The sequence below is a fragment of the Carcharhinus amblyrhynchos genome, chromosome 26 (assembly GCF_965287045.1).
Source record: "Carcharhinus amblyrhynchos chromosome 26, sCarAmb.v2.hapA, whole genome shotgun sequence".
Classification (NCBI taxonomy): domain Eukaryota; kingdom Metazoa; phylum Chordata; class Chondrichthyes; order Carcharhiniformes; family Carcharhinidae; genus Carcharhinus; species Carcharhinus amblyrhynchos.
Window position 1 is genome coordinate 17,800,985 of NC_137349.1, and position 26,398 is coordinate 17,827,382.

Genomic DNA, 26,398 nt, shown 5'->3' on the forward strand with positions numbered 1-26,398 from the left:
AAGGCGAGAGGGGAGAGATACAAAAGGGTCCAGAGGGGCAATTTTTTCACATAGAGGATGGTGAGTGTCTGGAACAAGCTGCCAGAGGTAGTAGTAGAAGCAGGTACAATTTTGTCTTTTAAAAAGCGTTTAGATAGTAACATGGGTATAGAGGGATTTGGGCCAATTGGGACTAACTTAGGAGTTTAAAAAAAGGGGCAGCATGAACAAGTTGGGCTGAAGGGCCAGTTTCCATGCTGTAACCTCTATGGCAAGTGGTCTATGGTTTGAGGGCCGCCATTCTACAGCAACGTGGCTGACCAGGTGTCTCCCTCACTTGTACCACTAGCCATTGGCGCATTTGGAAGGATTCACTGGTTGACACACTCAACCTGTTTGGCCACGTTATGAATGCACCTTTCTTGGCCAGCAAGTCCTGGGGTGGGACTTGAATCTGGAGCTTCTGGCTCAGAGGCAGGGACGCTACCCACTGTGTCACAAGACCTCTTGCAAGTCACAATAATAGTGTTGGAACTCAACTTTTTACAGGTCAGCCCAGTTCAACATCAGTCCACCCAAGAACCACTGAAAAGTGTGCATGTATGCCCATACAGTGCATTAGAACAGGTTTTAGCTCATCCACCTGCTCCATAAGAAATAAATTTACCATTGGTTAAAAAGTGAAACAACACCAAAAAAGTGAAACAAAAAAAAAGCTGGTCCCATTAATCCTCAAACTTACAAAGATAAGCAAAGTGCCAAATTTGACAAGATGTGCTTGGGTTATAGTTACTGAACACCAGTTTCAGACATTATTCATGAAGAATATTCCCTTAAAACTTAATAATAACGCACTCCAAAAATATTTCACTAACATGATCATACATCAGATTTAAGCAAAAAGAGGCAGATTTCCCTGAACGTATCCTGCTGTAAACTCAATCATTATGTTAGACTGTTTCCTCCTTCACACTGTGTATTTTTATTATAACCAGGCAATAATTGACAATTCCTGACTGAATAGGGAAGTGTGTGTGTGTGAGGGGATAGGGCCTGGGTGGAAGTGTGGTCAGTACAGGCCAATGGGCTGAATGGCCTCTTATGTACTGTCAGGATTCTGTGCAGAGTTTCCGTGCTTATAGTCAGTGACCCAAGCCAGGAAATGAACCCGGAATGTGTACTGTGAAGCAGCAGTGCTAGCCACTGTAGCTAATTCACTACAACACCCTGTCTCCATCACTCCTAGTGTGATCGTGTCACCAGGGACTAACAGTACCATGTGTGCGGGACTATCTATCCTGTCCACAGTATTAGGACCATAGACCAACATGGAAGTTCAAACTCCAGCACTGGACTCATTGTAAAATCTAACTGAAATCCAACTGAACCTATTCGGAAACCTTAACCCTTCAACTTTCTCTTGGCTTCAGAGGCTTGGTGGGTTTTATCGCAGGTTGTAGTTTACCTTGAAGGGCAAAGTTCCACAGAACGAAGGAGACACACAGGAAGGAGCACCTTGGTTGGCAGCGGCAGTTGTGATTGTGACAACAATTGTAAGAACAATCCTCAATGTGAAACAGGAAGCTGAAGTTTAGGATGTGTCTCATTCTGGAGACTGATTTACAAGAAAGGATGAAAAGAATCACTGAAATATTTGACCAAGCCAGCTCTATTTATGGTCAGGCCATTTGGCGCTCTTAACATATAAAATCTTTTTGACCACAAATGCCACAAAGGTCAATATAAGCCTTTAAAAGATACCATAAGAAGGATTTTAAAGTAATTTTCCTCTGATTTGGTAACTGCTGTGGTTTGGTTTCTCCCAATTTGGGTTTCCTCTTACTATATGCAACAGATCTACACATTGATTGATGTGTATTTTTTCAACTAGTTGAGTTCATTATTATTCTATTATGATACAGGCACAGCATAATGGGCCAAATGGCCTCCTCTTGTGAAGAACGACGCGTCGATTCCATGACAGGTTTTCTTTGCAGGACTCACTGGCTTTAGAGGGGAGTTCCACACCGGTCTTTATGAGGAATAAGAACACCAGGATGGTCAATTGTTGCAGTCCAATTTTACAAGCTCCCTACGAGATGATCGAAAGGAAAATGCTTTGCCTGCAGGGGGTTGGTTTTCCTCTCGTCTCTCCACCCACAGAAAATATTTTTCCGAAAAGACTTCTTTTCATGAGGTGAAAAGTTCACCGGCAAAAAAAACTGAAGCTGTCCTATTTGCTCCATTAATATCAAGATCACTACTCGACTGTGTGTGGAAATAAACTACTTCTCTTTTCAGATCCACGTCCTTTCTCCCCATTTAATATTCATAACAAAACAGGAGCATCAAGTAATTTGCCCTCTGCTAAAGTTAGTGAACAAAGGAAAAGAAACCTCTCCACCATCTTATCCATACCCAGATGTTGATGTCCAACAATACTGATTGCCCATCACCAGCTCAACATCTGTTGCCAAATAAGCAGTAAGCTCACAGGATGTTACATAATGTCTCATATCCTGCCAGATGAAAGGTCCTCAGTTAAGCATCTTCAACGCATACCACATGGCACCACATGCGCTCTTGCTCATATTAGCACTATGCAAAAGCTAAGAATTCTATTAGATAGACAAAGGGGAGGCAATTTCCTAGTAGTATTATCACTAGACTATTAATCCAGAAACTCAGCCAATGTTCTGGGGACCTGGGTTCCAATCCCGCCACAGCAGATGGTGGAATTTGAACTTACTTAAAAATATCTGGAACTAAGAATCTGCTGTTGACCATGAAACCACTGATAGTTGGAAAAACCTACCCGATTCACTATTGTCCTTTATGGAAAGAAATCTGCCGTCCTTACCTGGTCTGGCCTATATGTGACTCCAGAGCCTCGGCAACGTGGTTGACTCTCAACTGCCCTCCAAGAGCAACTAGGGATGGGCGACAAATGCTGGCCAGCCAGCGATGCCCATGTACCACAAATGAATAAAAACACTCTGCTTCATTAAGTTTGTGGATCCAGTAATCCCTCTTATAAAAGTGTTTTTAGGTGTCAGAGACAAGTGCTTCACTATGGGGGGAATATAAGGGAATATAGAAAAGATTCTTCCTTTAAAAAAGAAAATCATGAGACACCAAAATGGCTGGTTTTGCAACATTGGTCCTAATTGCTGTTTGCCATAACTTAACCTGTATGGAACTGCTAAAACAGACACACCTGGATGGCTGGCAGTCAAGTGCTGATCAGACACAATTTTCATGGATCAGTATACATGGGCCCCTTGAACGTGTAGGCCGAAATTTCTGCCACCATCCCCTCCCATGGCCAACCCCATAGCAGGGCCAGCAAGTCTTGGCGAGGCCACGCCTAGAGTACTGTGTGCAGTTTTGATCTCCTTTTCTGAGGAAGGATGTTCTTGCTCTCGAGGGAGTGCAGCGAAGGTTTACCAGGCTGATTCTGGGGATGGTGTGACTGATGTATGGAGAGAGATTGACTGGGTTAGGATTGTTTTCACTGGAGTTCAGACAAAAGGGGGATCTCGTAGAGATTTAAAACATTCTAACAGGACTAGACAATTCCTGTAACCCCACATATTTACCCTGCTAATCCACCCTAACCTACACATTTTTGGACACTAAGGGGCAATTTAGCATGGCCAGTGTGCCTAACCTGCAGGTACATTGGGCAAAATGCTTGCCTGGACTGACTTTCACTGTAAGGCTATCTAAGGTACTGACTGTGCAGCTGGAAAAACATCTGTTCTGCTTGAAGAACCACTTTGGAATTAAAGATAATGGAAAAAAATGTGATGTGAAATGCCCGACAGTTTATGAAAAAAAAGTCTTTTCCTTTCCTCACTGCAGGGATTCTATGATTCTAAAACCTTACATCTGTGTCACCTCATCCTTGGGCCATCAGCTAAAGGGAACAGTGTTTCTTTATTTACCTTCTATGAACCTGTCTTAATTTTGTACCTGTCAATCAAATATCCCTGCGTTGCTCCAAGGAGAACAAACACAAGTCTCACACCCTAATCTTATAATAAGGGACGGAATTTTACCATCCTGCCTGCCATGGGAATTGGAGCGGGCAAGGGTGGACATGGGAAGGTCCGTTGACCTCGGGCAGGACTTTACGGTTTTGGGACGTAAAATCTCACCCAAAAGTCTTTCATCCCATGGAGACATTCTGGGAAAGCTCTTCTGTGCCCTCTCAAGAGCCCTCACATCCTTGCTCAAGTGCAATGACCAGAACTGGATGCAAAACTCTAGTTGTGGCCTGTAAGAGTTGCAGCATATCCCACAGCATCATGAGAAGGGGGTGAATGAAGTTATTCAAAGGCATGGAGTAACTTGCAGTCACCGGGGTCTGAGTTGAATTCTTATCAAATGTGAAGCTACTTGAAGGCAAATAGTAAGTCCCCTGTAAAGTGAACAGCTCCAGTAATGGGTAACGCATCACTATAAAGAGCTCTTGGATCATGCACTAACAATGTTAAATTAGTAACAGGGACACCATTCTATCAAGGATTCCCAATGTCAATAAATCTCTGTTCGTAAGGCATCAAAAGAGTCGTGCCTAACTCCCCCTTTCATTTGTACAACTTTTGAGTACATTAGTTTGCTGTCTTCCACTGTCGGTTACATTTTCTTACTGCTCCTTAGATTCTTTTAATGTTCGTAAATATTACAATTGTCAATGTATCAGGCAAACTAAAGGTGCAACTTGCTGTAAGAACAGAAAATTCTGGAAAAACTCAGCAGGTCTGGCAGCATCTGACCCCTATCGGAGCTCCGAGGAAGAGTTATAGCGGATGCAAAACATCAGTTCTGTTTCTCTCTCCACTGACGCTGCCAGACCTGCTGAGCTTTTCCAGCGTTTTCTGTTTTTATTTCAGATTTCCAGCACCTGCTGTTGTTTGCTTTAATTTAGGATAATTTGCTGTATTTTGGACTTTAACGACAGTTTTTAGCTCCATTATAAAATCCCTCGATACAAGAGTAGGCTGGAATATCACAGTATTCTGTATTGAAATTGTATCATCTGTATATAGTTCTGGGCACCCTATTATAGAAACTAAATTAGAAAGGGTGCAGAAATAATTTACTAGGATGTTACCAGGACTTGGTTTGAGTTATAAGGAGAGGCTGGATAGGCTGGGACTTTTTTTCTCTGGCGCATAGGAGGCGTAGGGGTGATATTTTATAGACCTCTATAAGAATGAGGAGCATAGTTCAGCTAAATAGTCAAAATCTTTTCCCAAAAGTAGGGGAGTCTAAAACTAGAGGGCATTGGTTTAAGGTGAGAGATACAAAAGGATCCAGAGGGGCAATATTTTCACACGGAGGGTGGTGAGTGTCTGGAACAAGCTGCCAGGAGGTAGTAGTAGGAGTGGGTACAATGTTGTCTTTTGAAAAGCGTTTAGACAGTTACATGAGTAAGACAGAAATTGAGGGACATGGGCCAAACGCGGGCAATTGGGACTAGCTTAGTGATTAAAACAAAAAAGTGGCTTGGACAAGTTGGGTCGAAGGGCCTGTTTCCATGCTGTAAACACCTGTGACTTTATGGGTCATACGTTGATCCATTGTCCTGTGCCAAACACTCTTAGCTAAGCCATAAAAGGGCAATCATTAAATCATAGGATCTGACAGCCATTCAGTCCATCATGGCTCTTTAAAAACACTTGTCAAAATGAGTCTTGCACCCAAGCATTTTTGACACAGCTCTGCAAATCGGTTCTCTTCACATAAACAAATAATGTGGAGCCAAGTTATTTAAAAGGGAAAGGGAAAAGGAAGCTTCATAATTTGATGACATCAAATTAAGCATCAATTTATAATGTGGTACGATGACAGTGGTTAGCACTGCTGCCTCACAGCACCAGGGACCCAGGTTCAATTCCAACCTTGGATGACTGTCTGTGTGGACTCTGCACAATCTCCATGTGTCTGCATGGGTTTCCTCCAGGTGCTCATGTTCCCTCTCACACTCCAAAGATAGAATCCTACAGTGCAGAAGGGAGCCCATCGACTCTGTAGCAACCACATTCCCATCCAGGCCCTATTCCTATAGCATTTACCTTAGACAATCCTCCTGATACCAAGGGACAATTTAGCATGGCCAATCAACCTAACCCACACATCTTTGGATTGTGGGAGGAAACAGGAGCACCCAGAGGAAACCCACAGAATTTGGGAGAATGTGCAGATCCCACACAGTGACCCAAGCTGGGAATTGAACCCGAATCTCTGGTGCTACGAGACAGTAATGTTAACCATTGTGCCACTCTGCCTCCCCAATGTGCCAGTTAGGTGGTTTGGCCACACCAAGTTGCCCCTTCATTTCTCAAGATGTATATGTTAGTGGGGTAAATAATGTGGGGTTACTGGGTAAGAATGGGCCAAATGGCCTCCTTCTGCACTGTAGGGATTCTATGATTCTACAAGCGTCCTTAATCCAACAGAATGACAGAAGTGTTCTAACTCCTCCACGGGAATACAGGAACCTCAAGACATCTGAAATGACCAGTACAAGCACAGGAAAGAAAGCTCATCATCATATGAACATGTCTGTTTATGAACTGGTGACAAACAAAGAAGTCTGCGTAGGCTGGCGTTGGTCTTTAGAGTGACCCTGTAACATGTTTAGTAAGTCACACTCCTGACCCACCTCTTTTACTATTTTCCAGATACATTAGACAAGCCTTTATGGCCAATTTTCCATGCTGCCTGTGTGGAACACCCTCAGTCAACCACACTAAAGGAGAAATCTCAGGGATCTTACCCGTGATTTTCCATCGATAGGAATGAAACGATGGAAGTTGAATATCAGTGGGCCTGCGATCACCAGGAAAAATGTGACCAGAGTGGGCATGGTTTTGCCTTTCTCTCTGAAAATTGTCCTCTATGTTTTTTTTTCCTGTGCACTGCATCCTGTTCCAATGAAAGCCAATGGCCCTGCGATGATTTGTCAACGTTAATTTAAATTGCAAGATTTTTCCATTGTGGTATTCTGTTAAATGAAGTCACGCCAAAAGCTAATTCTGAGCTGTGACACAAATTCCGAAATACACACTGAGGAATTCATGTCAGTATTTATATTCAGATTGTTAAACTGAATTTAAAAAGAAAGAAAAATATTTTTCCATATTCACTCATGATTGGTGTAACATTAAAACAAATGTAGAGATAATTTATATAGTGGTTTATGAATGTTCTTGAATGAAATGTTTGTTCAGTTATATTGCCACAGGATTTGGGAGGGCCTATCACTCCCAGGTCCCTTTTACACAGATGCTCATAGCTGTTTTAACCACAGTTAGCTCAACAATCTCTCACGCACCTTGTGTAAAGCATCTTTTAAATTCATTTTGCAGGATGTGGGCAGTGCTCACTGGGCCAGTATTTATTGCTCATCCCACTGAGGGAGGCGATGGCCAAGAGGTATCATGACTAAACTATTAATCCAGAAACTCAGCTAATGTTCCGGGGACCCGGGTTTGAACCCCACCACGGCAGATAGTGGAATTTTAATTCAGTAAAAAATATCTGGAATTAAGAAACCACGAAACATTGTCGGATAAACCTATCTGGTTCACTGATGTACTTTAGGGAAGGAAATCTGCTGTCCTTATCTGCTCCGGCCTGCAAATGACTCCAGAGCCACAACAATGTGATTGACTCTCAACTGCCCCCTAATGGCCTAACAAGGCACTCAGGTAAAGGGCGACAAGGATGGGCAATAAATGCTAGTCAGCCAGTGACACCCATGTCCCAAGAGCGAATAAAGAAAAAGAATTCCAAACAGCCTTTGAACTGAATGGTCTTTTCAGAGGGCAGAAGAGTTAACAATGTTTGCTGTGGATCTGCAGTCACATGTAGACCAGACAAGGATGGTAGATTTCAATCCCTGAGGGCCACTAGTGAACCAGATGGTTTTTCACATCAGTGGTCAGATTTTGTTTCATTGAATTCAAATTCCATTATCTGCCGTGGCGGGATTCGAACCAAGGTCCCCAGAGCATTACCCCAGGTCTCTGATTCACAAGTCCAGTAACACTACCACTACACCATTGCCTCTGCTTAAACGTAACATCGAGCATAGTTTGCCAATCTCATTCAGTAATACCATTCTTTAGTAGGGCAATGCAGTCAATCCTTGTGTCTCATTTGAACATGATTGTGCCCAGGGAGGCCAGATGTCCGGCTTTAGACCGGACAGTCTGGCTTTTGAGCATTCTGTCCTCCATCCGGCGCCATCTCGAACCAGATGTTAATTTGCCCTCCTTTTATGGGTCTGACTAAAAAAAGGGCAGGTGCTTGGCTCTTTCTGGATGATTTCCAAATCCAGCTTCATTCCGTGGAGTGCCCGAACGCCAATGATGCAACCTCCGCACCTCCGAAGATGACGCAATACTCGGTTGGGACGCAGCGCCCTCGGATCATTCCAATCGGTGGCCAAAGATTACTGAGGAGTGATCAGGTGGGTGGTGACGTTCTCAGCTGTGTGGAGGCGCTTGCTGAAGTTGACACAATGGGCAAGTATCCAAGCTCATGGTTGTTTCTGGAGGGATCCGAAGATGAGTTGGGAGGAGCTCGGATGGTGACGCGATGACGTTCTTTGGAAATGGCCACCCTAATCGTGCCCTGTTTAAGACAAGCTAAGAGGCTTGATCCATGCTCTCTTAAAATTTATTGGAATGAGGTCAATAAAACTTCCTTGTAAATCAAATCCAAAGTTTAAAGTTTATTTATTAGTGTCACAAGTAGGCTTACGTTAACACTGCAATGAAGTTACTGTGAAAATCGCCTAGCCAGCACACTCCAGCGCCTGTTTGGGTTTACGAGGGAGAAGTTAGCTTGGTCAATGCACCTAATCAGCACGTGTGGGAAGAAACCGGAGCACCCGGAGAAAACCGCGCAGACATGGGGAGAACGTGCAAACTCCGCACAGACAGTGAGCCAAGCCGGGAATCAAACCCGGGTCCCTGGTGCTGTGAGGCAGCGGTGCTAACCACTGTGCCAGCCCAATCAAGTACACATCAGTACAGAAGAACTCTACATGCATGAAAGATGGGACATTGATTCATTTAGTGACAGTGACATCTCAGTCGCAATGTTACAAAAAAAATTTAAATTAATACTTAGAAAGGAAGGGAGTGGCTTCCCGTTTACATTAGCGTGAGCTAAGTTAATGCTTGGTTAATAGCATTGATAACTTTATTAGGTGCGGGATGAATTGGTGAAGCTTTATTTAATGAGAATTATTTCTCTGAAGTTTTTTGAGCATATTCTTCAACAGTCAACTGTAAATGCTTATCTGTGTGCTGACAACTGGCAATGTGCAACCCTCCACAAGAGGGTAAACAGGAAATGGTGCTTGCAAAAATAGTGCAGAAACAGGAAACGTTGTCATCTTAACCAGACTCTCTCCCAGTCCACTGTCATGCTTCAGCGCAGTGATATTAAATGAAGAAACATGCCAAAATACTGGCAGCTGGAGTAAAAAAACCAAAGCACAACCTCTCAGCAGAATATGTACCAACTGGCTCCACGAACGGTCAGGCCCATTTTTATTGGACTGTTTTGGTGACAAGCTACTTTGTTTTCACTTCCTTCCTCATTCTGAGCTTGAATTAATCATTTATTTAGTCATCGGAATACAGAATCCACATGCAACTCACTGCATTAGAAACACACCCGTTCAATACATAGAAACATGGAAAATAGAAGAAGGAGTAGGCCATTCGGCCCTTCGAGCCTGCTCCACCATTCTTTTTGATCATGGCTGATCATCAATTTCAATATCCTGACCCTGCCTCTCCTCCCCTCAAAATATCCCTTGATCCCTTTAACCCTAAGGATAGAAGCATGAACCATTGGCACACTACTCCTTGCAGTAAAGCTTGGATGTCAAAGTACACACATCCAATTTTCAGCTGCAACCTTTAATCTAGTTTTCAACTGTTCAAAAGCTGAAGATCTAATATTATTACTAAACCTAGGTTGCTTCCCTCTCCTTAGATGAGCCATTCAAGTAACAGGTTGAGTGGGCTGTTGGGTGACAATCATGCTTTGTAATAAATGCATTAAGATGTTTGCACAAATCCTTTGCTATTTTAGAGGAATTACTGACTCATTTAGCATTTTTCAGCGGAATTTTTCTAAGATTCTGCAGTTAGTTTTGTTTGTTTCATTCAAGTTAATAGTCAGAACTTGAGAATTGCTGAAGAAAGGGACATTCTGTCAAAGCTTTTCATCTTGCACTCATCAGGACAGATTTGCAAGAATACCAAATCTAAACAATTTATACCGCATGAGTTCTACTGCATCTCATGCACTCTTTGGCACACTTATAATGCAAAGATAATAAGTAATGAAGAGATGAATGAGTAATTAGTTCTGGCCACTCATAATATAAATCACATGCCAGTTCACCTCATCCATTTCCTAAATGGAAAGACAGTTTGCAGGCAACTTATCTTTAGTTTTCATTTTTTTTATTCCTTGATGGGGCATGAGCATCGCTCACTAGGCAAACTATTATTGTCCATCTCTAGTTGCCTGAGAGCAATTAAGATGCAACCACATTGCTGTAGATTTGGAGGCACATGTAGGCCAGACTAGGTAAGGACAGCAAATTTCCTTCCCTAAAGAACGTTAGTGAACCAAATGGGTTTTTCCGACAATCGACAATGGTTTCACGGTCATCAGCAGACTCTTAATTCCAGGTTTTTTTTATTGAATTCAAATTCCACCATCTACCATAGTGAGATTTGAACCCAGGTCGCCAGATCATTAGCTGAATTTCTGGGTTAATAGTCCAGCGACAATACTACTGGGCCATCACCTTCCCTATATAACAGTCTTGTCAGTAATTAATGAGATCATTCCATGAGTAATTTCAATGTATTAACATCAACTATTAAATGCCCCACCTGGGGCACAGTGGTTAGCACTGCTACCTCTCAGTGCCAGGAACCCAGGTTCGATTCCGGCCTTGGGTGATTGTGTAGAGTTTGTACGTCCCCCCCATGACTGCGTGGGTTTCCTCCGGGTGCTCTGATTCCTCCCACACTTCAAAGATGTGTAGGTCAGGTGGATGGCCATGCTAAATTGCCCCTTAATGTCCTGAAATGGTAGCCTAGGGGAAGTAGTAGGGTGAATATACAGGGTTGTGGGGATAAGACCTGGGTAAAATGCTCTGTTGGAGAGTCAGTGCAGACTTGATGGGCCGAATAGCCTCTTTCTACACTACGAATTCTATGATATTCAGATTCTATGATATTCTCTGAATGGTACTGAGATACAAAGAGTTGTTTCATTCCCAATTGACACTGCACTGCCTCCGCAATGCAGCATCCACTGGGCTGGGTGAGTGAAGGGAATTAATCCTTCCAGCTCTGGGTTGCCTATTGGAGGTGTCTGAAAATGATAAGAAGTTAAGGGAGAGTTCGCAGTTAGTATATCATTTCCACGGTTCAGTCAGATGGTAAACGTGAGAGCAAAATTTAAGATAAAGAATTAAAGGGATGACAATAACATGACTCTATCAGGAGATGTGGAATTCTCTGCCTCAAACCATTGCTGAAAGAGAAACCATTATTACTTTAAAATGGGAACTAGATAGTTGGAAAAGAGGAACGTTGGAGCGAAGTCAATATGTTTAGATTGGGTGGCCTACATGGATTAGAAAATGACTCAACAAATGTGATTTGTTGAATGACATATGTCTGTGTGTAACGTTCAATTACCGTATGATCAAATGACGCACGGTGTAAATGCAAAAACATAGACAGGATTAGGATGAAATGCGGTACCTCTTGGCTGTAGAGGTAGCAAGGACCCAACGCCATCCCCTGCCAGGGTCGTGGCTCTCTCGTGGCCCTTCCCAAATCCTTCCTGTAGTAAAATTCTGGCTGGTACGTTTTGCCTGTATAGCTTTTCACTGTATACTACACTGACAATAATAAATCAAAAAAAAATTAAATCTCATTTCATTCTGGACTGTTTCAATTTTCCTGCTTCGAGTTTTTACTGGGGACTTGAGCACCTGTTACCTAGAAAGGGGTTTCAGAGGCTGAAAGCCAGCTTTGAAGGTCAGTGTTTCATCAAATCCATCGGACTGTTTCGAAAAGTTGATCGGGACCCACAGGAAAATTAATTCTGAATGTAACGCTGCCGCTGAATGAACTTGTTCATTGTCTTCAATGTCCCTGAAAGCTCAGAGAGATAAAGTGAACTGTGGCACTTGGAGGGTTAAAACTAATATTGGGGCACGTCAAAGCAGAATGTTCTGTGCTCAGCGAAACGATTGACTCCCTGCGAATGTTTTTGAAATTTCGTTTTGTAAATACGTCAATTTTTCTTGTTGACACGGCCATGCCTTCTAGGGGAGGGTTGCATGCTCGTTCCAGAGCAAATAGCGGAGATGAGGGGGAGAAAAGTGACTTCAAAACCAGCTTCAATGTCTTTTAGGAATTCCCAAACCAGACTGGTTCAAAGCCGCACTCCCACTGTTTGTGATGGAACTGCTCCAGGGATGTGTGGAGGTTCGATTTAGTCATGACATTACCCAGACAGCAAGCAGGGAGGGAGACACCAGTTGAGATTCTCCATTAAATGCCATTAATAAACTAAACATTTTTACCAGCACAAAACATAAATTTATGGAAAACCTGTTATTTGTAGCTCCAGTCAGAAGGTCAACTTTGAGCCACAGGTGCACTAAACCTTCTCATAGGATCACAGAATCCCTACAGTACAGAAGGAGGCCATTCAGCCCATCGTGTCTGCACCAACAACAATCCAACTCAGGCCCTATCCTCATAACTCCACATATTTACCCCGCTAATCCCTCTAATTTACATATCCTGGGACACTCGGGGGCAATTTAGCACTGCTAATGCGTATCTTTGGAGTGAGGGAGGGAACTGGAGCACCTGGAGGCAACCCACACAGACACGGGCAGAATGTGCAGGACGTAGAGGCTTCGGAAAGAGTGCAGGATGTTGCCTGGTATGGACGGTATGAGCTATAAGGTGAGATTGGGTAAAGTAGGGTTGGTCTCCTTGGAAAGAATAAGGTTGAGGGACGACCTAATAAAAGTTTATAAAATTATGAAGGGCATAGGTAAGTTGAACAGTTGAAAGCTTTTTCCCAGGTCAGAAATGACAAACACAAGGGGTCACAAGTTCAAGGGGGGGGTGGGGGCAAGGTTCAGTACAGATATGTGGGGGACGTATTTTACACAGAGGGTGGTAGGGACCTGGAATGCAAGGTGGTTGAGGCAGACAGATCACTTAAGACTTATCTAGATAGCCACATGAACAGAGTGGGGATAGAGGGATACAAACAAGTGGTCTAGTTAGGAACACATGATCGGTGCAGGCTTGGAGGGCCGAAGGGCCTGTTCCTGTGGTATATTGTTCTTTGTTCCGCACAGACAGCGATCCAAGCCAGGAATCAAATCCAGGTCCCTGGAGTTGTGAGGCAGCAGTGCTAACCACTGTGACACTGTGTCTTTCTTCCTCTTGTGTGTTACACACACGTTAAATAAAACAAAATAGATTTGGCTTCTCAACTCTGTTTCTCTCCCTCCACAGATGCTGCCAGACCTTTTGAGTACTTCCAGCATTTCCTGTTTTTATTTCTGCTATGTGCTCTCTTTCGCATTGTTAAAATACATTTGTTGTACAAATATCCTTACCACGAACTCTGGAAAAAGAAGTTCTATTCCATTTCATGTTGGCTATCGTAACTGAATCAACGAATGACGCACCCGAGTTTGTGCCATTTACCTTTTCTGGAAAGTAGATTAGTTTGATCACAAAATGTTTAAGGAAGGGCAAAACAAAATTGATCAGGACGAAGCAATGGCGGAATTTTTACCTCCAATTAATTTGCTGGATTTGAATAGAACTTTGCAGGAAGAAAGCTCACATACATAAAAGAAATTAAAAATTCAATGTTAATTCTGACAGAGCAGAATAGATAGCTGCGAATGTAGGCTGGGATTCTCCGATGTTACCACCGCTGCCACCCTGCATGGAGAATTTGGCACTCAGCCACATCTCCATTCACTGCAGCGGGACTGGAGAATCCCAGCCTTGGACAAACCTGGAGAGTCCAAGCTGTAATCTAAATGAGGGCATCAGGTGGCCTCTTAAGCTGCAAAAAGTGATACTTGAGTATTTTAAAACTATTGTCGGAACCTTTAGTTGGGAAGCAATGTTTGTTATTCACTCTCAACTATCCAGAGAGTACAGCAGCACAGATCACAGTAATTCATCTCCAGCAGTCACAGGATGCAGACCATGGGTGGCACAGTGGTTAGCACTGCTGCTTCACAGTGCCAGGGACCCGGGTTTGATTCATGGCTTGGGTCACTGTTTGTATGGAGTCTGCACACTCTCCCTGTGTCTGCGTGGGTTTCCTTCGAGTGCTCTGGTTTCCTCCCACAGTCCATAGGTATGTGGGTTAGGTGGATTGGCCATGTTAAATTGCTCCTTAGCATCCCAAGACGTGTAGGTTAAATGGATTGGCCATGGTAGATTTCCCCTTAGTGTTAGGGAGATTAGCAGGGTGAATACATGGGGTTGCAGGGATAGGGTGGGATTGTTGTCTGTGCAGGCTTGATGGGCCAAATGGCCTCCTTCTGCACTGTAGGATTCTGTGAGACCCTAAAGTATGTCCTGTTTGAATACTTTTTCCATATCACAGAATTTGATGCGTGGTATTAATAACCTCATGTACTATAGTGATAATCAGCTGGGTATTCTACATTACACCAGCATGTGCTGTGGTATTGTTCATGGTAGGTCAAGGTTAGGGCCCAACTGTGGATGGGAATGGGCAGCGTGGCTACACGTTGTACCAGAATGAGATGAGGAGCTCCTGAAGTTGGCCTTCAGATGCACTGCCATGACACAGCACGGTGGCATAGTGGTTGATATTGCTGCCTTATAGCTCCAGGGACCTGGGTTCGATTCCAACTCACTGTCTGTGTGGAGTTTGCACTTTCTCCCTGTGGCTGTGTGGGTTTTCTCCAGGTGCTCCGATTTCCTCCCACAGTCCAAAGATTTGCAGGTTAGGTTGATTGGCCATGATAAATTGACCCTAGTATCAGGGCAAACGTGAGGGAGTTGGGCCTGGATGGGACTGTGGTCGGTACAGACTTGATGGCCCAAATTGCCTCCTTCTGTACTGTAGGGATTCTATGAAATTCTATCCTATGACACTGGTGAGCTGCAGATGTTGATTATGCTTCCAGCAGTCCCAAAGCTGGACCACTGCTGCAGTACACAAAAAACCAGTTGGAGAACGTGTGGTGCAAACGCCACCTAGGTTTTGACTACTTTCAGTCCTAAAACACTATTCAGATTAGAGGTTAAAGTGAAGCCTTGTTTGTGATGTAAAGTCCCACGGTATTTGATCAGGGCCTTCTCCCCATGGCCTGGCCAACAGCATCAAAAACAGATGCCTTTCTCATTGGCACCATTAGTGTTTGTGGGGCCTCTGCTGTGGGTTCTGAGGGACTTTAATGAGATCAGCTCTGCCCAGCGTAGGAAGAAGTGGCCAACCTCTCCAACCAAATATGGATGGAAGTTGCCAAGGAAGGCAGCAGCTGGAGCGTGGTCAGTCCAACCTGCAGACGATGTGCCAAGAGGATCCAGGAAAGAAGACTGTGTGATATTTTCATGAACTAAGCCTCACATTCTTCCCAGCATTCTCCTGCACAGCACTACTCAGGACAAGACACCTTGCAGCTCCACTCATTCCTCCCTCTGCAGACATCTCACACCATCATCCAAATGTCCATTACACCCTCTCACTCCCAGCCCATCGCCCTCTCGCCACCCCCTCCCAGCCCATCACCCTCTTGCCACCCCCCCCAGCCCATCGCCCTCTCGCCCCCACCCCATTATCCATCTTCGTCAAATGCAGAGTTGACAGATGACCATACTCGTCCACCTTTTCTTGGCTACCACCTCCAATGCATTTACGATCCCCGCTGGCCCCCTGCTGTGCTGTTTCCTGACCTTGTCCTTTCTTGTGACTTACCGTAGCATCCACATCTCAGTGGTGTCGTGTTGTTGTTCCTCTCTTCTTGACGTTGCCCAAGTTTCCAGCACTACACAGCAAGGCTGCTTTCACAACCCACTTGTAGGTTCTTGCTTTCAGTTTCATGGGTACATTCCTATCACACAACACTCCGCCATGAAACTTCCAATTACTCCAGCCAGAGATAACCTGTCATCGAATTTTCATTCCCAATGCCGCTCATGGTGGCACAGTGGTTAGCACGGCTGCCTCGGTTTGGGTTCAGCAAGTTAAAGGGTAAGTTTTTGCGGCTCTTCCCAATCAGCAGGATCTTTCCATGCTGTCGAAGGCAACCCCCCTCCCCACAGCAGGTTTCCCGGCAGTAGGACAGGTGAGCCACGCAAAACACTGTTGACATCAGTGGGACTGGAAGATCCCACTGGCAAACAATGACAAACCATCTCCGGCGCTGGAAATCATGCCGTCAGGGTTGGTGGTGGTGGCTGGAAAGTCCCACTAGAAGTCTCCAAAATCTGTTTCCTGACCTCCAACCTGCCCATTCTGCGCTTTGATTGTGGAGTGAACGTGGGTTGCTCCAAGGAAGCTGTGTGGAACTTTAAATATGGGTATATGGCACTGCATGATGGGGAGCTGGAGACGTGGCTGATTCACTTTTCCCAGCTACATACAAAAGCACATGGAATGGGAGCTGGAATCTGTTCTCATTTCTGTAGGAATGTCAGTCAGAACTAGACTGTGTTCAGCTCTGTTGACAACCATGATCAATGGCCTGTTGATTCTCATGATTGGTGCTCATACATAAAGAGGGAGGCGGTGGCGTAGTGGTATTGTCACTGATCTAGTAAGCCAGGGTAATGCCCTGGGAACCTGGGTTCGAATCCCACCATGGCAGATGGTGACAATCTGAAATGAAAAGTCTAAAGATGACAATGAAACCATTCTTGATTGCTTATAAAAACCCATCTGATTCACTAATGCCCTTTAGGGAAGGAAATCTGCCGTCCTTACCTGGTCTGGTCACATGGCTCCAGAGCCACAGCAATGGTGGTTGATTCTTAATTGCTCCTCGGGGATAGGCAATAAATGCTGGCCCAGCCAGCGACACCCACATCCCGTAAAGAAATAAAAACAACTACCAGGGACTCTCAAGTGCCTGATAACTGTAGGGCAGTTACCTCTTGAGAAGAGGTGGTCCTACATTGTAGGGAGAAAATACAAAACAGCTTCATAGCAGGGATCTCTGCCAGCTTCAATCAATGAACTACACAGTGGTTAGCATTGCTGCCTCACAGCACCAGGGATCCGGGATCAATTCCAGCCTCAGGTCACTGTGTGGAGTTTGCACATTCTCCGTGTCTGCGTGGGTTCCCTCTGGGTACCCCAGCTTCCTCCCACAGTCCAAAGATGTGCTGGTTTAGGTTGACTGGCCATGCTAAATTGCCCTTTACTGTCAGGGGGATTAGGAAAGTAAATATATGGGGTTACGGGGATAGGACCTGGGTGGAATTGTTGTCAGTGCAGACTTGATGGGCCATATGGCCTCCTTCTGCACTGTAGATTCTATGAACACAATAACACAAGAAATGGAAGCAGGAGTCTGCTGCCAGGCCCTTCAAGCCTGCCCCTCTAATTGATACTATCATGGCTGATACATGCTGGCCTCAGTTCCTTTTCTGTGCCAAGTAACGAGAAGACACGGGAAATCCCCACAGGTTACAGGAAATAACTTTCCATCATTTATGCTACTTCAGTCTCTGCAACTCTGCAGTAGATTTACACCAAGAGTTTGAGTGTAACTAGGAGCATTTAAGTAACAGTTGTTGTTCCGCTGTATAACAGTGGCAACAGGAAGTAACATCTAAACCAATCTGATTAGATAAGACACAGATGCCACAGTGAACTGATGACTCATGGGAGTGTGCAGAATCTCACAAAGGAAATAGTTGCCAGCGGATACAAAAGAAAATGGTTATTAATTAAAAATTACAGTAACTTGGTGGTAAATGGGATCTCAATAACAGGATTTCCAAAATATCATAGAAACGTAGAAACTAGAAGGAGGAGGCCATTCGGCCCTTCGAGCCTGCTCTGCCATTCATTTTGACCATGGCTGATCATCAAATTCAATATCCTAATACCCCCTTCCCCCAATACCCCTTGATCCTTTTAATCCCAACAGCTATATCTAATTTCTTCTTGAAATCAGACAACATTTTGGCCTTAGCTACACTTTGTGGTAGTGAATTCCACACTTTCACCACCCCCTGGGTGAAGAAATTTCTCCTCACCTCAGTCCTAAAAGGTTTACCCCTCAAACCATGACCCCTAGTTGAAGACTGCCCCATCATCAGGAACATTCATTCTGAAGTCACCCTCTCTTCTGTCAATATCCTACCTACCTGTGGTTATTTAATTAATTCTACTGGGAATGACATGCAAGGGGAATATAGCATTAACCTGGTATTTCATCATTCCAACAACCAACTTCAGGTTTGTATCTTCTGTACTCAGTGGTGCCACTAGGGAAGCTGTGGCTGCTGCCAGTATTACACCTACCTGAAGCTTGGTTCGGTGTTGGATCCCAGGACAGAGACAAGTGATGGTGGGTGTTTTACAGGGAAGGTAGGTGACGGGATGAGCAGCAAAGGTAGGACCCCCATCCTCCACCACCCACAACCCCTTTCCCGAGGGCAGTATGATGGCACAGTGACTAACACTGATGTCTCACAGTGCCAGGGGCCCAGGTACGATTCCTGCTTGGGTCATTATCTATGTGGAATTTGCACATTCTGCCCATGTCTGCGTGGGTTTCCTTCAGGTACTCTGGTTTCCTCCCGCAGTTCAAAAGATGTGCTGGTTAGGTGCATTGGCCATGCTAAATTCTCCCTCACTGTACCTGAACAGGCGTTGGAGTGTGGTGACTAGAGAATTTTCACAGTAACTTCATTGCAGTATTAATGTAAGCCCACTTGCGATACTAATAAAGAACACTAAAAAAATCCCAGGTCCCTTATCAGCTGAGGGTACTAAAACTACCTGGCCATCCTCTAACTTTCAGCTGAACTTTATGTTAAGTACAGTAAGTATTCTCACAACACCAGGTTAAGGTCCAACAGATTTATCTGGTAGTATGAGCTTTTGGAGTGACCAAATAAACCTGTTGGACTTTAACCCGGTGTTGTGAGACTACTTACGGTGCCTACTCCAGTCCAATGGCAGCAACTGCACCTTATGTTAATGAAGTCTTCAATCTACCTAAGGGTCAGTCCTAGAAAAAAATCTCTACCCTGCACCAGGCTGATGCTTCCAATTCCTCCACCAGCCATTCTTCTGCCCTCGCACACTGACTGCGTCTTCAAAATTAGGAAGTCCCCAAACGTGCAGTTGGCAGTCACACTATGGAGGTTAGGGTGAGCTCATTTTATGTTGCGCCCCTTACACTCTGCAGAGAGCTCAGATCACTATTCTCCACTGCCTTAGTCTCTGGCGTGAAAGTGCACTAACCAAAGCCAATCAAAAGTCAGTACGTTTTAACTCTCAGCTATCTTACTGAAGACAACTCTCCTCCAAGAATGTCATCATCGTTCTGTACTGCGGTCCTTGTGGTACATAGTCTTCCCTTCCCCAGTAAAATGTTCCAGGCTACAACGCTCAGGATGCGCCAGGATCTAGACTATTTCAACTATCCGTCAGAGCTCGAGAACATTTGGGAAAGATGGTTGCCTCAGAACTGGTTATTGTAGAGCTAACAGACTGAGCGAATAAAGAAGAATTTCCTGTTTCATTGTGGCATACCACAGAGCTTGCTAAAAGGAAACTAAAGGTCACCATTGTGCAAGTTAGCCTTGTCACAATTGAAAAACATCGTTAAAGGGAAGAGAGGGTACCTTGGACTTAAAGTTCTACAAATTGCCCCAGAATATGTTTTTACAACGGATATCTCTCACGTTAATTATCTTCGGGATCCACCATGGTTTCAATAGCAATAATTCCCCACTTTAAAAATCTTACTTTGGCAACGTGAGATCACATACAATTTGAAAGTGCCCTTAACTACCAGGGCTGATCTCTCGTGAGCTTGCTTACTGCCATGAACAGGCACTTTGTACTGATTTAAATATGTCGTCTCTCATGGAAACGCCAATCCATGACCTTCCGCTGACAAAGTCTACCACAGATTTTCACCACCGTCACCCAGAGCAATGTTAAATTACTGCTCCCACTAATCTAATTGTTTGAGATTCAATTTTTTTCAGTATCAGTAGAAACACTTCACTGTTAAGGGTGGCACGGAGGTTAGCACTGCTGCCTCACAGCGCCAGGGAGCCGGGTTTGATTCCCAGCTTGGGTCACTTACTGGGCAGAGATTGCACATTCTCCTTGTGTCTGCGTGGGTTTCCTCCGGCTGCTCCAGTTTCCTCCCACAGTCCGTAAGATGTGCTGGTTAGGTGCATTGGTCATGCTAAATTCTCCCTCTGTGTACTCGAACAGGTGCCGGAGTGTGGTGACTAGAGCATTTTCACAGTAACTTTACTGCAGTGTTAATGTAAGACTAAAACCAAAAGAGAAAATGCTGGAAAATCTCAGCAGGTCTGGCAGCATCTGTAAGGATCTTTAAGCCTACTTGAGACACTGATAAATAAACTTTAAACTTTATTTCTGAAACAGCGAGTAGGCTTGCCACTTTGTCCATTACTAAAAAATATATATTACCACCGATAGATTAGAGCATATTCCCTAAAAAGAAAAGAATAGTTCAGTTGGGATGTTCACATGGATCTGTAATGGGAAACCTAGGCTAGTGAATAGGCCACAATAGAGGCCCGCCTTCATCTCAGTGGGCCGCAAGATTGAAAGGGGGTTTGTTCACTAGCCAGGATAACATGGATAAGATGTTTAATACATGCTAAATATCTCATAACGAGTTCTAGAAAATGCTTAATTGTTTATACATTAAGAGAACTATCAATTTCAAATGGTAAAAGCAAAACAAATATGTATGCTTCGGATACAGAGAAGGCGCACAGCTCTCATAGTCAATGTTGTGAGTAACCAGCACACATCTCACTTCACTTGCCTTTGCTATTTGGGCAAATCACTTCAGTCATACTAGTAACATGGAAATCAGTGGAGTGGCAGGTGGTGGAATTTGAATTCAATAAAATATCTGCAATTAAGAAAGTACTGATGACCATGAAATCATTGTCAACTGTTGGAAAAACCCATCTGGTTCACTAATGCCTTTTGGGGAAGGAAATCTGCTGTCCTTACTCAGTCTGGCCTACATGCCACTCCAGAGCAACAGCAATGTGGTTGACTCTCAACTACCCTACAAGGGCAACTAGGGATGGGCAATAAATGCTGACCAGCCAGCAACACCCACGTCCCACAAATGAATAAGAATTGTAAAAGTTGCTTTTTGATGTAAGCATGGCTCAGGTGTCAGTAATCTCACCTTGGGGGTGAAGATCACAGGTTGAAGTCTCAATCCAGGACTTGGCTACCTGATCTAAATTAGCACTCCAGTGGAGTACTGAGCAAGGGAGACATTGTTAGGGTGCTTTCCTCTGGACTCCCTCTCTTTGCACAATAGGCATTGACAAGTCAACAGAAATGACTGAAGAGGCCAGAGAATTTTCTTGATCAACAGTCCTCATTCAAGCAATGCAGAGGATTGAGATTTATTACTTGTCAGTAGCCAGAAACCGGCCATTTATACAAAAGGAAATTCCTGGTATTGGGCCGGTTTGAACCGGTGCCTTTTTGTTCTAGACTCTCGGCTTACTTTGCTCTACTTTTTCTGCACTGTTCGCTATCTTCCACAAGATCACATCTAATCACTTCTTGAGACTGAAAGTTTCTCCAATAGCTTCCCATAGCCCTGTCCTATGATGCTGGTGCTTAGTTTCATGATTGTAGAACTTAAACATTCATTGTTGATTCAAACTAGCAAAGGCACAGTCTGACGATAGCACTGCTCAGTTTCAACATGGCTGTTTCTAACTTTTCAGTTGACTGTTTTTGCACTGGATTTAACAATTGTGGTGATTGGTGCTTCACAGCAGTTCAATAACTTGAGTGTGAAGTTGTCTAAGATCCTCAGTCTTCTTTCTATTTCCACTGAGTACTTTTATCATCTATTGTTCCTTCCTGTGTGCCATACTATAGATTCATCCCATTTCAAGTAGCAGTATGTGAAAGATATTGAGACAAGATTAGGTGTCAAAAAACTCCTTAGTATTTTTTCCATTATATATTTCCCTGATGCATATCTATAGTGCCTGAAACTCTTTGGAGTGGTCATGCTAACAACAACAAACAGGATTCCTGTTCCACTTTTGTATAGGGGGCTATAGACCCCATTCCAAATTGCGGGGAAGAGGATTATTTTTGTATGGTTGGAGCCAACTGCTAGCACATGGTCTGATCTTGTAAATAAAACAGACCTCAGGCACCTTTTAAAGAGATCACATTGAACTCAAAGGGTCAGCTCTGTCTGATCTCTCCAGATGCCACCACACTCACTGACTTCTTTCTGCCCTTTGCTGTTTTTATTACCGCAGCCACTTTGCCTGAGGTGTCCTTGGACATTTCTAGGATAAGTGGGTAAAAATAAATTTTGGAGATTTTGGCTCTAGAAAGTGGAACATTGTCTCCTAGGTTTGGGGCCTTCTAAAGGTCTTCAAAGAGAATAAATTCTGCTGATTAAGTCTGCTAAAGGTTATAAAGGATGACAGTTCCATGACTGTCTGGCAGCTCCTTGACAATAGGCGTGTGCAAATGGATTTACCACTACTCTTCTCTATTAGAAAATGAGTTCAAAAATAACATAAGGTAACCCTGTTCCACCCCAAATTCCAGCCATGGACACCTGATCCACCCCCTCTCTGTGCTTTATCCAGGCCAGGAACATTGGGACTAATATGTTCATCAGAATGCAGCAGTGCAGACTCTCAACAATGAAATAAACTGGGCAAACCCTATTTTTATATATTTATACTATGACTATACACAGGAATATTTTTCATTAATAGCTTCTATAAATGCAAGTCATGCCATTAAATTGGAATTAAAAGGTCATCTACAGTAGAGTATTAATTATTCTTGAAATCATATGGAAATAACTAGTTTTACTGAAGTTAACTACATGTTATAAATCCTACTATGTATGTGCCCATCGCAAGGCATAAACAGGCACAGTTACAGCCAGGACCAGGCATTCTCCTAGAGTCTGTAACTATCCAATTATAAAACCTTCAGCATGATTTGCATAGCATGTTTCACTGTTTGAAGTAAGTACAAATTATAACTCGAGACATCTGGCCGGAATTCTCCAGCCACTCACGCCAGCGGGATTCTCTGGTCTCACTGCAGTGAACGGTGATTTGGCTGAGTGCTAAATTCTCCGTCTCCCCGCCTCCTTCTAGTGGCGGCAGGGTGTGACCGGCAGGAGAATTCCTGCCTTGATTACCTGAATGCTCCGAAAGTGGTTAGAAATGTAAAAAATGTATAATTGATTTTCAGAACACTCAGAAACAACCGGTGTGTGTGTTCTTTACATAGGAACATCTATTATTCAGCATCTTACTTACTTTCCACAGTACTCCAATGCAGTCTGGAGGAAAAAGGAGTACAGAGATAAGCAAAAGCAAGTTTTCTGCAGACTCTGGATCCACATTTCACATTTCAGGCCCCCTCCGATGAAGAAATCATACAGTACATTTTATTTATACTGTCGTACACTTTGTACTTGAGGGTAGCCTCTATAAGAGCCACTCTCACTTCTAGAAGGCATTCCATTTCAATTCTCTTCCTTCACCTAGTGGGGCACTAAGGCAGATGATTTTTGTTTGTTTCCATAGCTAGTAATTCCTGACACAGGCTGCTAGCCTGCAAGGCTTATGGCTTGAGGGGCACCACTTGCATCAAGCGTGACTGACCAGAAGTCTCTCCTGCTCTTACCACCAGCCATTGGTGTGTTTGGAAGGATTTTACAGGATGATACTCAATCTGTTTGATCACGTTACAAATGGACTTTCCTTGGCCATCAAGTCCTGGAGTAGGACCCAAACCCAGAGCTTCTGGCTCAGAGGCAAGGATGCTGCCTACTGCACCACAAGACCTCCAGACAACTGTATGCTGTGGTGTTGAGTATATACCACTAATTTTGACAGCTAGTAATCCACACGCGGGAGATTCTGTTACTTTGCAACAGCAATGAATCAGTGAGCTCAAATACCACAATGAGCGTTTAGACTCAAAAACAAGTATAAAATTAAGATTTGCTTTATGACAATGCAACACACTTCAGGCTGGATTGAAAAGCCTTTCGGTCTGAACAGTGGTTGGAGGAGGGAGAGTTTGTTAAAAAAAAACCCCACAACTTTTAATAAAGTAGATGAGTAATGAGCAGAAGGCTGAGGAACTGTGACGTCAATGCAGAAAGGAAGACGTGTTTGAAAGTTGAATCATAGAATCCCTACAGTGCAGAAGGAGGGCATTCAGTCCATCGAGTCTGCACCTAACACAATCTCACCCAGGCCCTATTCCCATAACGCCTCATATTTAACCTGCTAATCCCCCGGACATTAGGGTGAAATTAATATGCCCAGTCAACCTAACCCGCACATCTTTGGATTGTGGGAGGAAGCCAGATTACCCAAGGAAACCCACACAGACACAGGGAGAATGTGCAAACTCCACACAGACAGTGACCCGAGGCTGGAATTGGGCCTGGGTCCCTGGCACTGTGAGTCAGCAGTGCTAACCACCGTGCCACATGGTGATTTCATTTGATTTGGTCATGAGATTCAGTAAGTCCTCCTGGGGAATCAGTCTCAACATTACTCCACAGCTAAATACTGGGAAAATTAATTTAGGAGATTTCAGTTGAAACTGAAACCTTAGTTGACTTTCATACCCAAGTATGCTGTCAAACTGGGGCAGTTCAGTAGGTCAAAGTACAGAAGTATGATCCTGGGTAAGAGAATCATCCTGACCCCAATCCCATTGTCCCATCACTTTGCCCCTGCCCCCCCTTTTACTAGCGCAGGGAAATTCGAATTCAATGAATTTCAAAATCTGCCAAAATGAAATCTGATTCAAGCAGACATGATTCCCCTCTGTTCTCCAGATTTACACTCTTAACCTTACTTTGTCCATCGTGTCTCTAACCCCAGCATTACTGAGTAGCACTACTGAGCACAACCAAGAATTGTACAGATACCATTTGTATGAATACAGGCAACAAATGGGGAGAGGGAAAAAAGAAAAGTAATTGTGACTTGTTTTCATTGCCAGTTTTTAGCCAGCATTTGAACCATTGGATATGGAGAGAAGAACAATTCAATCAGATTGAAATCTGGACATTTAAATACAAAAAATGTCAGTATTGATCAATAAGAACAATTCACAGTGGTTAATGATTATTTGGATAGTGGGATAGCCAAAGCTAATCTGTGGTGGCAAGAGTTAGACCCTCTTTATAGCCATGTTATGGATGATGCAAGAGCCCACTATCTCCCGAGTGGCCCAAGCCTTGGACAATCTAAGCCAACTTTATAAATGCAAGGCTGGTTTCAGTGGAAGCGGAAATAGAGAAAGGTGTTTAACAGATGATTGTGCTTATTTTACACAATCTTTCAAAGTCAGAATTACCCACAATGTGCTTATAAAGATCACAGTAATAACTCCAGCAAGTAGGCCCCTTGCTTACTTCCTCCATGTCTCTGAGCCGATGCACTCATCGTAGATACTGAGTACTGATCATTTTTCTTGATTAAAATTCAATGTTCAAATATCACATCTTGCTAAAGTAGTTGAATGTGCCATTGTGTACCAGGAAGTTGCTTTATCTACAGCTTCCGTTCTCTAACTGCATCACATATGTCATTGTTGTCTCTTATCTTAACTGCTACAATTTCTGAAGTTCTCCACTTACCTTCCAACACAATGTCCTTCAGTTTCTCCACTGTCTCGGCAAACCTCGACACGTCATATAGCAACAGTGTGATCTCCTCCACCTCAGGTCCCTCGTAGCTCTCCGAGTTGGTGGTGCTGTATACTGGACAGGCTTTGTACCCTTTGCTGTATCCCCAGGTTCCAGAGCCTGCCACCGGGAAGCCTGCAGCACTGGAGTGTCTACTCAGAGTGGTTGGCCTCTTGAGAGTGCTGGCAGCACTCGGGCTACTACTGAGCTTTATCGCGGAGGTGCCTCCAGCAGATAGTTCAGATAAGGCGCCAGACTGCGAGGCAGGTTTCTCAATAGCATCTTTACGAGGTAGCTCCTAAAAGAGTAATGGGAAATAATCCAAACTATGACTTTTGAAAGGCTAGAAACCAAATAAGCACAAAT

At 43.9% G+C, this 26,398-nt stretch overlaps 1 protein-coding gene across 1 annotated transcript in view; it reads right to left on the reverse strand.

The window, feature by feature from the left end:
* LOC145358478 (rho GTPase-activating protein 45-like) overlaps positions 1-26,398 on the reverse strand; it is a 189,696-nt gene that overhangs the window by 148,607 nt on the left and 14,691 nt on the right. Inside the window, exon 2 of the mRNA XM_080212568.1 lies at positions 25,985-26,330. Coding sequence (XP_080068694.1) covers positions 25,985-26,330 — 346 coding nt within the window. The remainder of the gene's footprint in view (positions 1-25,984; positions 26,331-26,398) is intronic.